This window comes from Candoia aspera, chromosome 1 (genome assembly GCF_035149785.1).
Source record: "Candoia aspera isolate rCanAsp1 chromosome 1, rCanAsp1.hap2, whole genome shotgun sequence".
Taxonomy (NCBI): Eukaryota; Metazoa; Chordata; class Lepidosauria; order Squamata; family Boidae; genus Candoia; species Candoia aspera.
The window spans coordinates 30,168,464-30,181,990 of record NC_086153.1 but is presented as its reverse complement, the minus strand read 5'-3'; the positions used below and the strand labels follow the sequence as shown (position 1 = coordinate 30,181,990).

Here is a 13,527-nt window from a genome sequence, read left to right as displayed (position 1 = left end):
GTTGAACTCATCCTCTGTTCCTCCCCAGTAGCATTTTGACCATCTTCCGACCTGGGGGGTCTCATCTTCCGATGGTATACCGACATATCTCTGGTTGTACTGATCCATTTAGTTTTCATGGCAAGAATACTGGGGTGGGTTGCCATTACCTTCCCCAGGGATTGCATTTAGTCTGACCTCTCTGTCATGACCTTCCTGTCTTGGGTGGCCCTTCACGGTTTAGCTCATGGCATCATTGAGGTGCTCAAGCTCCAGCACCACGACAAGGTAAAGATCCTTTGCTGAAGTTGTATATCATACAGAGCCTTAAAGCCATCACAGTTTGTTGAATGAGTCACAATTGGCTGGGCTCACATAATATGCTATACCCCTGTAATGATGTATAGACAACACTGACTGGATTTACACAACACGCTAAGCCAAATCTAAACAAGCCATATAATGAGTTAGAATATTACATGAACTCAGTATCAAGAATAATAAATCTGTGGGTCCCTTGCTCTGATCTGGTATATTCCTGTGTCCCTTTACTTAAGAATCCACAACAGTTGATCTTCCAGACTTCCCTTGAAAACCACACTGTATCATTCTGCAATGTCCTTGACTGTTGATTTCCTTATCTAAACTGCTGTAACAGTGAGGCTGATCATCTTCCCTCTAGCCTTAATGCACTGACTTCCCTTCCTGTGCTTGTTAGATTAGGTTAACTCCCTTGTATATGAGATAATTATATGGAATCCTTTTGTTCCATGGTTTCGATTGCTTGAACATTTAAGTAAATTTAAATTGTGGGTGGAGTTTGTATGGGTTTGCCTGTAATATATATCCTCTTCACCCGTGCCAACATTACATTGGGATAAGGCTGCCTCTTAAATTGATAGGCTCAGTGGTATAGTTTCAGTCAATTCCACTAAGTTGTGTTTTCCATCACATCAGCTTGATGCATTATTGTCTTCCGGCTTGGCTAGGTTGAATACCAAGCAAAGTGAATCCACCAGAGAATGCAAGAGCAAATAGAGGCAGTCAGCCTGATAAAGCTTTTTGCCTTGTCCCAGAATTCCAGATGCTGCCTCCAGTCTTCAGTCTTTGTATCGTACTTTGTACAGGTCTGTTAAATGAGAAATGTACTGGCATAATCTTAAAAGAACCATCCCATGAAATAAGAACACCATGTTCCTGGTGCCATGTTCTCAATATGCACAGAAGATACTGCAACAAGGAATGGTATTTTAAAACACACCACTTCAGCCATCCCAAGACTGCAAAACTTGCCTGAAGCCCAAAGAGGAGCTAATCATTTTAATAGAATCAGTTACAAGATAACTTGCTTATTTCCCTTTGGCTTTGGAAAAAAAAAAAGATCAGAAGAACAGCATCAAGAGCAACATAATTAAATTAAGAGCCAGATCATTCCTTGTGCTGTTCATATTTTTCAAGACAGGAACTTGCCTCCAAGGAGAACACAAAAATAGTTAAGGAGTGATACAAAAAGCATTTTCTTCAACTTTGTAGATGGTAAATTAGAACTGTTTCCCATTTTCCTCCTCCCCCAACTACCCTCTTTGTGCTGGCTGTGTTTAAAAATGGCTACTTTCAAAGTGTGTGGGGTATGGGGTAAGGATACCTCTCTCAATTTCTGCTAAATAGTTTCCCATTAAGGTGCAAAAAGCATTCCAAAGTCCTAATAAAATCATTGTTCAATTTTGGATTGTTTAAATATTTCCTTGATCATGTGGATTTGTACCTGTATTCTTGACTGGCACCACTTTTGTCCTTCAGTAAGAGCCATATAATGGTGGAGGAAATTATTTATTAAGTTTGTATACTGCCAGCTTCATTCTTCTACTAGCCATTAATGCTATGAAAGACTTGGTTGTATGAAGGTAGAGCAAAGGTGTAAACTTAGAGGGACGTGTGCAGCCCTCAAAAACTTTTAAAGTTTTTTTGAGGGTTTTTTTTTTTTTTTAGTTTTGCTCAGGGATTCTCAGAAATTGTATCCAATTTTAACTTTTAATACGACAAATATTAAACACAGTATATTCATATATTCAGTAATTTTATAAGACAGGCATATGTAGCCATCATGTTAAATCTTTTTTGAGGCAAGCGGTATTATACAAAGCACAGAAAAAGTAGAAGGTTGTAAGCAAAAAAAATCAGAAGCAAGAGATAAGGGAAAGAAAAGGAAATCTTAACACTGACATCATTAACATCATCCCTTCATACCTTGCATCTGCACATCCACACATCAATTCATAAACTGTCTTTTATTCCCCTCATTTCTTCCTTTTTGAGGATCTCATCAACTCTATTAGTCCTGACTTCTTCAATCTTTAACATACTTGTTTATGCTTGGTCACTAACTTTGGTATTCAATTTATTACCTATTCATTCTTACTGCACATCTAAGTAACATGTTCCTACCACTATGCTTCTCTAAATGTACGCAACTCTCCTGAGCTATTTACACATTGCATGCACCTACTAATTGGTGGGATGCAGGCAATAACATGTTGTTGTTGTCTTGGTGCCTTTAAGTCAGTATTGACTCCTGGCAACTGCCTGGACAAGTCCCTGCAGTCTTGGCAAGATTTCAGAAGTGGTTTGCAATTGTCTGCTTCCTAGGCCTGAAAGAGAGTGACTGGCCCAGGTCACCCAGCTGGCTTTGAGTCTAAGGCAGGACTAGAACTCACAGTCTCCTCATTTCTAGCCTGATGCCTTAACTACTACACCAGACTGGCTCTCAGTGTGTTGGTTTGCAGGGTATTATTTAGAGATGCTTGCTTGCATTGAATAGTTTGTGCACTCTGGACTTTGGCTGTACTTGCAACATGCTACCCAAATTTTGCCATAACTGACCATGCTGTCCATATCATTCAGAAGAAACATTGCATGCTGTGCAGCTATGACTAAGGTAATCTAATGTTCCTTTCTCTTAATTAGTCATATTGTATAGTAATCATATTGGTTGTATTTAATTAAATGTTGAGTGAAAGGAAATCAAATTACATTTTTATCCTGATTCTTCATCTTTGCACTACTATTTAAAGAATTGCCTTTGAAACACCACCCATCGCTTCGGCCAGTAATAGATGCACATCTGTGATGTAGAGGGGTATAATACCTATTTAAGTAGATGTCTTGGAGAAGAAAGTGATGCTTTTCCGTAACTTTTCTTCCTTCTTTCTGGCACTTCCTTTGAATACATACTTCCAAGATCTTTAATTTTTGTTTCTTATTATTTTGCTCCTTTGACTATAGAACCAGAATAGTGCATACAAGATTATGTAATTTCTTTGAATAGCTTTACAGTCAGAAAATACAACGTTAAGGCTTGTCTTTTTGTTCTGCCTGGAGCATGATAACTCTTATGTATACCTCTTTTCCAACTGCTCGCAGAGAAGAGGTATACATAAATTCTAATAGCAAATGGAAAGCTTCCATTCTCATAAGTTGGCATTAGTGTTGCACCAGCATTTGACAGTGCCTTTTCTCATGCCCATCTTTTTGCTTCTCTATTGCATCATAAAGTAGGGCCCTGTCTGTGGTGTGCCCCATATCTTTTAAGTTGTAAAAGACCTGTGGGCCTCTTTATTTCAGAGAAATCTGCTTCAGAACACTTTTTTCTGGCAATTTTTTAATGGTTGCTTTTTCTCTTAAAACCCCTAGACTGTGTTTTGATTCCTAAAACTTTGTAATTTGCTTCTTGGGTTTTTAAAATGTTGACAATTGATCGTGTAAGCTTTCTGAACATGTGGCATTCACCCAAGAGTTCTTAAAGTACTGTATTCAAATGTGAAATTGCTGGTCTAACAAAAATATGCACCTTGTCCCTCAAGTCAGGCTCCAGGCCAAAAATGGGAGATAGCCAATATGACACATTTTTTTAAATAAAAGGGATTCATGGGAATCTATAGACTGAGTAAGTTTAACATCTGTTTCAGGAAAATGGATAGAAAAATAATGAAGCACCTAGAGAAACAAGCCTTACTGAAGGAACATTAGTGTAGATATCGTAAAGGTAAATTGTGCCTCGCCTCCTAGAATTACTTAAGAAAGTCAAGAGGCATGTGAATGAAGGTGATCCAGAAAACATTGTCAAAGACTTTTTGAAACTCCAAGCATATAGAATTTATAATCAGAAGCTGTTAGTTGCCATGGGATAAAGGTTTCTGGCCTTTTATGGATTGCTAATTGATTAAAAATAGAAGACAAAGAGGAGGAATAAATAAGCCATTTTTTCAGTGGAGGGAAGTAGGAAATGGAGTTCATAATCTGGGTTAGGACTGGTGCCTTTTAATCTATACAGAAATTATTTTAATTTAGAGATAAGTAACAAGCTGGAAAGTTTGTGGACAACACTAAAATGTTCAAGGTGCTGAAGACCAAAATAGAATAGAAGACAGAAGGGTATCTTCCAATTGGGTGAAAGTCAACCAAAAAGCATTCAGTTTAAGTAAGTGCAAAGTGAAGCATATTTGGCCAGAAAATCTTACTTTCTGTTATAAACTGATGGGAACTGAGTGGTCTGTAACTAACAGGCTAGAAACCAGGAGACTGAGAGTTCTAGTCCCGCCTTGGGCATGAAAGCCGGCTGGGTGACCTTGGGCCAGTCACTCACTCTCAGCCCAACTCACCTCACAGGGTTGCTGTTGTGGGGAAAATAGGAGGAGGAAGGAGTATTTCATATGTTCGCTGCCTTGAGTTATTTATAAAAATAATAAAGGCGGGATATTAAATAAACAAACTAGGGAAAAGATCTGAGAATAACAACAACAGTATATTAAACTTGTATGTCACCTGACTCTCAACAACTCTGGGCGGCTTATAATGGTTAATTTGTTTTTACTAAATGCAGAAGATGGTCACCAAAATAATCAGGACTGACAGACCTTAAAACAGCAATGAGATATTATTAAATTCTATAAAATCATGCATGGTTTTGAGGTAGCAGATAGGGAAAAACTTTTATTACTCCTGCAAAACACTAGTACGGGGGTCACCAATGAAGTTGATTGGAAAGTTTTATAGAAGAGACAAAGGCAAATGCTTAACACAGTGCGAACTTAACCTGTGGAATTAACACAAAATTTAATGGTAATGATCATTAACTTGGATAGTTTTAAAGGAAGATTGGATAAATTCTTGGAGAACAGATCAAGAGATAGTACTGTAGTCTTAAAAACTCTTGTTCTTAAAAACCACCATTGTTCTGCCAAAATAATAATAGTGAGGACAGGCTTTACATCACCCTGATGTGATGGGTGATGCTAAAAAGTTACTAAGGAGGAAATACTAATGTTACTTCTGAATTAGGAACAGAGTGACTCTAAACACCAATTGCAGCAGAACAATGGTAGGAAAAAATATATCTCCATTTTTTACCTGCAGCTAGTTGGGCTCTGTGGGAAACAAAACGTCATACTGAGATGGATCCTTCCTGATCTGGTTGAATTACTGTTTTTATAGCAGACTGAAATATGGAATGCAAATAGAGAGTATGCCTCACCCCTGCTGAAAAAATGGCCCTTCATGGGTTTTTTTTCCTTTCTAAATTTGATGCTATATATGTGGAAATGGAAAGCATTCCATTGGAGAAGAAGGTGAAGAATATGCTGAAACAGGACTTTTCTCTCTCCACACTTGGCCATCTGCTGTTAGTTTCAAAACCTTACTTTGGTCTAGAAACAAAATGTGAAGTAGAGGCCTTGCATTCTATGATAGTTTATAGGTTTAAGTTGATTTATTTTGTAATTCCATGTTTATATGTTAATATTAACATAAAATATAAAAAATAATTAAGAAAAAGCGCTTTGCAGTTGCCCTCCTCCTACCCTATCAAAATCATATCCAGGTAATTTTTCTCATTGAATAAAAGTGCTATAAGATAAGAATACAATGTTGAGAGGACAGTTGGGGTTGCTTCAGATTTCTGCCCTTGGACTTCTGTTTTGTTCATCTCTGCCAAATCTAGGTATTGCAGAATGCACCTTTTCAGGGTATTGTCTTCACTTTGGGGGATGATGATGTCTTACAAATGTTCTTAAAAGCATCTGTTCAATTGTGGAGATGCATTTTCCTAGAATGCTTTCTGGGAAGGAAATTGGTATGTTAATGCAGCTGGTGTTTGTGAAACTTCCCCTGTGTTCTTGCCTGTAACTGAGCCTGTTTTGAACTTGTTGAAGGACTGGCTGTTGAAAGGTGGGATCTGTTTGTGAGTGTGTTTCGTAAGGAGAAGGAGGGCTCCCATAAGCAGCATGAAGAAAGATAAAAGACATATTGCATTTTATGATGTCTGGATGCCCACCTGGAGAGAAGAGAGCCTAGGAACAAAATGTGATTTTAGTCTGTTCTGCTCAGAAATAAGGCAGCACATAGAAGCACACAACTTAGATGGGGAAAGTAGCTGTTAATAGCCCCCAGATGTACATATTTTATCCTGAGGTGCAATTTGGCTTAATAAAATGCAGATCTAACAGTGTCCTTAAGCCACCATTTTCCTCTGGCTTAATTAGGAAGGTTATACTTTTTCAGAGGACGAAAGCATCATTCATGTCTCTGCTCCTGTCTTCCAGGTTTATCTTGCTGATTATGGACTCGCCTACAGATATTGTCCCGGTGGGAACCACAAAGAATATCAGGAAAATCCTAAAAAGGGCCATAATGGGACAATGGAGTTTACCAGCGTAGATGCACACAAGGGAGTAGGTTAGTTTTTTTTTCATCTTTTTTCCTCCCCCTCCCAACCTTCCTCCTCCCCACTTTCAGACACTTCAGAAATTACTCACTGAATTTGTGAAACAGGTTGGAGCAATGGTGGATCTCAAAAAAGCTGAAGTGGCTTTTGCATATGGTGGCTTTCTGTCCTATTAAGATGAATGTAGTTATCTGTGCTATTTTGAAAGATAGAATGATGCAAAATGAGTGGATGTTGATTTTTTTGTTCATAAAAACTAGAGGGAACTCTCTCTCTCTCTCTCTCTCTCTCTCTCTTTTGCAAGCATAGCTTCTGAAAGTATTTCTGAAATCTTTCTGGAATCTTTGTGGGTCTTGTGCTGTGTGCTCCATGGGCTAGAAGCCAAGTCCCTGCTTCATCTGGGCTGCAGATTGGTGGAGGGAACTATGTATGGTCTGAATGAGAAGCACTGAGCCATACAACTAGAAGGCTCCAATGTTATTTTTTATTTATACACTTATTTGCATGCTATTTTTTCTCTAGAAGTTCAAGGCAGCAGAAAATACTCCCTCCAAGTTTTGTCCCACAACTACATCCCCTGAGAAATAGTGACTAGCCTGAAGTCTCCTGGTATCTTCAACGTGGGTCTTCCCACTTTAGCAAGGGAGATTTTACCCAGTGTGGCACATTTTACCCAATCTGGTGCCAGTCATTGTGGCCATTGCTGATTGGGGACTATGAGACTTGTAGTCAATTACAATTGAGCCTCAGGAAAGCTGCATTCAGTTGATCCTTAGGCCACCTGTCTCTTCCTTTCCAAATATTCAATGATTGGATTCATGAGTGTGTGGAATCTTGGTACCACAAGTCTCACTGCATAGATAGTTTTTTACAAATTTAAAAAGATATTTTAATTAAAAATGGGAAGCTGGCATACTGAAAAGGAAAGCACCACTCTCTTGTATCACTTTTACATCCTTAGAGGCCTGCTAAACTTCCTTAGAAAACCAAATGTTCTGTGTAAATGTTCTTAGCACCTATAAATAAGGGGTGGCTGCACTCTGATTGATTGGTTGATTGATTATTTATAGGACTTATATGGCTGCCTATCTCATACAGTAACTCTAGGCGGCTCACAACAATCCATAAAAACATGGTTAAAAACAAAAGTATCCTCTCCCCCAGGCACCAGGCCACACATCCTTGCAGCTAAACCCTTATCCTAGCCCAATGCTTGGGGAAGAGCCAGGTCTTTACAGCCTTCCAGAAGGCTAAAAAGGTAGGGATCCCTCTGATCTCAGGTGGGAGGCTATTCCAAAGGACGGGTGGCCACCAAGAAGGCATGCCTCCGAGGTTGCATCAGGTGGGAAGATTTAAGGGAGGGGACCTGGAGTTGGAAATATACCCATTTACCCAGAAAAAACATAGATAAGGAAGGGATAGGAAGGAGGGCTAGAGGGAAGTGGTTCATAGCATACAGGTAAATCTGTGCTTTGTATTTGGTCATGTCTCTTATGACAACCTCTTTTGAGTAAGTAATCCCCCCCTGCAGCAGCCATTTTGTGCAAAAGCCTGCAATATGCTCTCAAATTTTCAAGTGTATTTACCAGACCAAAAATGTGGGGGATCCCAAATGTGATTTGGTTGACTGAATATCTTTGTGTTCACACAGTATGCTACGTTGTGATTCACTCAGTGTTGTCATGTAAACAATGGAGAGATGTTCTGTGTGAACCTAGTTGTTCTGTCCTCAGCAGTTGTGGAAGAAGTCTGGTTTCCTAACACTCATGCTTTCAGTGACTCTCTGTTTAATTAGAATTAGGTCTGCTTCATTGGATTTTGACGTCTGATGTTCTAAAATAACAAATTCTTGAGTAACTGAGACATAGTATATAGTATAGTATAATATGAATATATTAGAAGAAGGAATGCCTCTTTTAAGTTGCTTCTCTTCTGCATGAATCTTCTAAACCCAAAGTGTTCTTTCTGCTTCAGAATTATTGTTTTTTATTTATGTGCAGATAATTAAATGAAATGCTTACAGTATGTCTAAACAACTATTATTTCTGGTATAAGACTGTAAATTATTCCTGTGGTGGATAGTTGGCCAGGCTTGTAATCAAATGTTTGACTGTAGTGTATACATTGAGTGTCACACTCCCCAATCAGATGTTCCCAGAACACTTATCGGACTTGCATCCGTCTTCCAGCAATCCGTGTCAACCTGCGAATTGCCAGCAGGGAGGGGGAGCTGGATTGGAGTGTGAATCATTTTGTTTGGGCTAGATGCTCCTTGCCCCAAGGTCATTGGGAGAGAAACTGTTCCAGCCATCTGCTAACACGGGAAGGAGGGGCACATACCTAAGGGGGCAGGGGGGGTGGAATTTGAAGCCTTTGTGATTTTAAATGTAGAAATGCACGGGAAATGCCATTCACAATTTTTTATATGTACTGAATGCTTCGCTTCATTAAATAGATTTCTAAGCAATGGCTTATGAGTCTTAATTGAGTGAAAGCTCGAGTGTTCCAGTCATCACATAAAGTTTTACCAAAGTGTCTTCTGATATTACAACTTGCATTAAAAAACAAGTGCATACATACATTTTTAGTGATAGAGGGAAAGCATAGAGCTCCTAGCATATAATATTGTTCCATTAACATGGAACACTTTGCTATATAAATACACACTCCTGGAATAGCATGGAGAAAATTATCATCTTGTCTTTGTGAATGCCTCTGTGTGAATCTTGGATTTTGTACTATATTATCTAATTTTGAGGAGGTTTAGGTATGAAACTGGTTAAAATAGGAATTCTCAAACCTGTGGGACTTCCCTCTCCCCTCAGGAAGTCATGAGCAATTCGAGGAGTGTCGCATTAAAACACACATACACAACTGGTCAGGCAAAGTGTGAACATTGTCAAAACTCACTCAGTGCTTTGCTCCTTAATTTATCCGCACATGCCCAAAGAAGGCGATTGAGGACCCCTGTGTGATGTACATATCAAAATTAATTCTTAATAGTAAGATAGGTATTATCCAACTGTAGTATCAATGAGATCATTAGTTTGGGTGGGTCACACAAATTCATTTATCCTTTTAAGGGATCACTACATTGCAAAGTGTGAAAATTATTGGGTTAGGACAAGGTAATGAACTGTAGTTCTGGGCCTTTTTTTGAAATCTAGAGAGATAAATTGCTTTGCAATTGACATTTGGAGAAGGGATTACACTTCTTTGAGTTTTTAAAAACCTACATTCTTTTTGTCAATGAATTCTAAGTCAACCAACATAATAAATTAAAAGTGGAAATACAGCTAGTCCTCATTTAACAACAGTAATTGCGATCAGAATTTCCATTGCTAAGCGATACGGTCATAAAGCATGATGTCACATGACTGCCACTTAGCAATGGAAATTCTGGTACTTCCGGTTGCTGTTGTTGAGTGATTCTTGCAATGTTGTTAAGAGTGATGTCACATGGTCGCCATTTGCGACCTCCTGCTGTCTTCCCCATTGACTTTGCTTGTAGGAAGCCAGCGAAGAAGGTCACAAATGGCATTCAAGTGACCTCAGGACACTGATGTCATGATTGTGAGCTAGTCACCTAGCACCTGGATAGTGATCATGTGACCGTGGGGACACTGACCATCGTAAGTACAAGGACCAGTTGTAAGTACCACTTGTTCAGTGCCATAAGTTTGAACAGTCACTGAACAAGTGGTCATTAAGCAAGGACCACCTGTATATGTGGACTAGCTGAAAATGCACTTTTGAAATATATGTTAAACGACTGTGGCATTTACAAAAGCCTTTCTAAAAAAGAGTTTAGCCATGTTCCTAGAGAACAGGCTGGGGAGGTAAGCTTCCCAAGTGGGGGTCATTTGCATACTTAGAGCCTAAAAACAAGGCTGTTCCCCAACCAAGATTAAGTGGTTTGGCACGAAGCTTCTCAGTGTGCTTTTCCCCCATACATGATGGTTTACTATGCACAAACAGGAGAATGCATCTTTTTCACATGCTGTCTCCCCCCAACTAGTTTTCTACCTCTTACCAAACATTCAGCCACAAAACTCTTGCTAGTCTTTCAGTTCATCATTTTGCTGTTACTAGGCTTGGTGATAGTTTCATTTACTTCTCATCTCCCCTTACACCGAGTCTGTGGGCAAGATTAGTCTTCTTTCATATTAAACTAGTTGTTTTTCTCATTGTTCTATAAGCTATGTGAAGTGTTAACTTAAAAAAAAAACTTTTTTTCTGGTAGCCTTTCATATATCTTACTTATTTAAACTCACTTTGATGGTATTGGAAACACATTTGCAGGTAAATTACATACATAGTCCTTTTATTGGGTATTGATTGTACTGTCTTGCATTCCAAGGCAGACTTAATACAACAATTCCCTAATTAGTTAAAGTCATAACCTGTGTCTTGTATTCATTTACCATTAATTAAACCTCAGCTGTTTATTACACTGCAGTCCAAATTCAATAGCCAGCCCAAAGAGCCATACAAAAGGAGTGGAAGGTCAATATTGAAAATATATGGTGTGGCATAGGTGTCCCTCCCCCACTCCCAGGCTTGCATTGCTTGCAATCAATAATGGTCAATGCAACATGACTTTCTTAGTTGCTGTGTCAGCAAGACACAAAGTCAATTCTCATGTTATGCTAGTATAAAAAAATAAAAGTGATTATTGGCAAAGTTTGACTTTTGTTTGAGATTCTTGGACCCTTTGAGTTCTACCTAGAAATCCTTTCTGGTGTTCCTATGTGACACTATATGTTTTTTCCTTCAATGCCCACCTCATCTATAATTTCTTTTAACCATTTCATAGTCCACATTCCAGCTTAAGTCAGTGTAATTCAGCCTTCTCCAAATTTGTTGAATTTCAACGATAAATTTCCAGCCAGCAAGCCACTTATAGTACGAAATACAGGCTTTTTTTTTCTTTATTTCATAACCCTCATCTTCTGCAGCTCACTTGAAGGCAGGAGGGAGGGAGAGTTGTTTCTGCAAACATTTGTGGTTGTTAATAGCTCCTGAACTGTTATCTTAAACTAATACTTTCTAACGAGTTTTACTTGGCACAAACAACTATATATTATTGCTTTTTCTATTAAAAGGACCATTGACCATGTAATGTTAGAAGGCCTTGATAATTTGCCAGCACTTTTAAGACCTGCAGTCATTTAAGGCTGGTCATTAGGAAAAATGAAATGGGACTCTTGTGCCTCTCTGATGCTGAGACAATTGCACTGTTTGACCTACCAGAAGCATTTTGGAGTAAAGAAGCTGTAATGGCCAAGCAGTTCCTGACCCAGACAATGGGATAAGAAGAATGAAAATCTGTTAAGTCTACTGATGCTGTGTTGTTTTTTGTTTCTGTTTTTTTAGAGCTGGGGAATCCTTGTTTGGTGAAAGGCAACTTTATGCAGAATTATTGGATGAAAAATAGGGATTTGTAGCCACTGGTTGGGTGGACATTGAGCTGTTTACTGTCCCTGTGGCATATTGCTCAGCTCTGGGACAAAGTTAAATCCAATGCATTTAGATGATGTGTTCTACCTCTGTGGTCAGGTCATCTGTTATTTAATGTGTTAGTTTTGCAAAAGCAAATGGTATATGTGTCCTCCAGGGTCTGTACTCGTGAGAGCTAGAAATGTGTGGGGTGAGGTTTTAATTTTGCAAAAAATAGCTTTCTCAAAGTATCAAGGTCTGTGCAATACTTAACATTTTAGAAATTTCATGGCAGAGTACTTTCTGAGTTGCTTGTTGCCAAATTTTTACTATTGAAAACATTTCTTTTATGTGTGAAGCACCCTTTTGTATGTGGAATTGGTTTTCTGCAGAATAAGACAGGAAGCCAAAAGGGTTAAAAGTCCTTGTAGAATCACAGCCGGCATATTTATTTTGTTATAGTTAAGTCCCTAAAGAGAAGTTGTTCTATATTTTAAGGAGAAATTGCATATGTGTTCTGACAAGAGAACATTCCCACAGTGGATGGGATTGTACTTCATCCCTGCAAAAGTCATTTTCTTTCTGTTTCTGTGGTTGTAGGCAGTTAAAGATATGAGGAAAGATGATGTATTTTAAAATCTGATTGCAATTTGGAGATAGTTTCCAGTTTTAGCTTCTAAGGGGATAAAGCTGTTTCTCTAACATTTTTTTTCTGTGTGGCGATAGATGTTAATAATAAATATTGACTACTTCCAAGTTCCATCTACATTTAACATAGTAGCTTGTGCAAAAACAAAAAAATCTGCTATAACCATTCATATGCTATGGAGGCAATCTCTGAGGTTTGAGCCTGATCCTGACTCTGAAAAGGAAACTTATTTTAAGCCAGGAGGGGAAAACAAAACTTATCAGGAAGGAATTGGAGAAATAGATACCAGAGTGACTCTGCAGAGCGGGAGAAATTGAAGGTGCTGATTGGACAAACTTTGGAGGGAGGTTCGAATCTTCCAATCAGTGCTCGAGAGAGAAGAGCAGAGAAGCGCGCAGATCAGAAGGCAATCCGATTGGCTGCAAAGGAGAAACGGCGCGGAAAGGATCGCTTAAAAAGGCGAGCACACCAAGAGCAAGCTGCCGGAGACAACCGATCCTTTGAGCTCACAGCACCTGCGGAAGAGTCCTTACCAGAGTCAGAAGCCTTGCCTGTAGCCTACGCGGAATCACAGCCAGCTCCTTCTGCCGTCATGGACCTGCTTCCTGCACATATCACTCCAGCCGAGTCTGTTCTTGCTGATCCAGCTGAGCATAGCCTCGCATCCAGCTCCAAGCCTCGTCTCGCTGTTCCAGCCCAATTCAGCCTTGCTTCCAGCTCCACGCCTCGTCTTGTCATTCCA

At 39.1% G+C, this 13,527-nt stretch overlaps 1 protein-coding gene across 3 annotated transcripts in view; it reads left to right on the top strand.

Annotated features, from left to right (window-relative positions):
- VRK2 (VRK serine/threonine kinase 2) overlaps positions 1–13,527 on the top strand; it is a 70,287-nt gene that overhangs the window by 21,470 nt on the left and 35,290 nt on the right. For all 3 annotated transcript variants that reach the window (XM_063301204.1, XM_063301212.1, XM_063301196.1), the window contains one exon: positions 6,576–6,708. In XM_063301204.1, the coding sequence (XP_063157274.1) occupies positions 6,576–6,708 (133 nt within the window). The remainder of the gene's footprint in view (positions 1–6,575; positions 6,709–13,527) is intronic.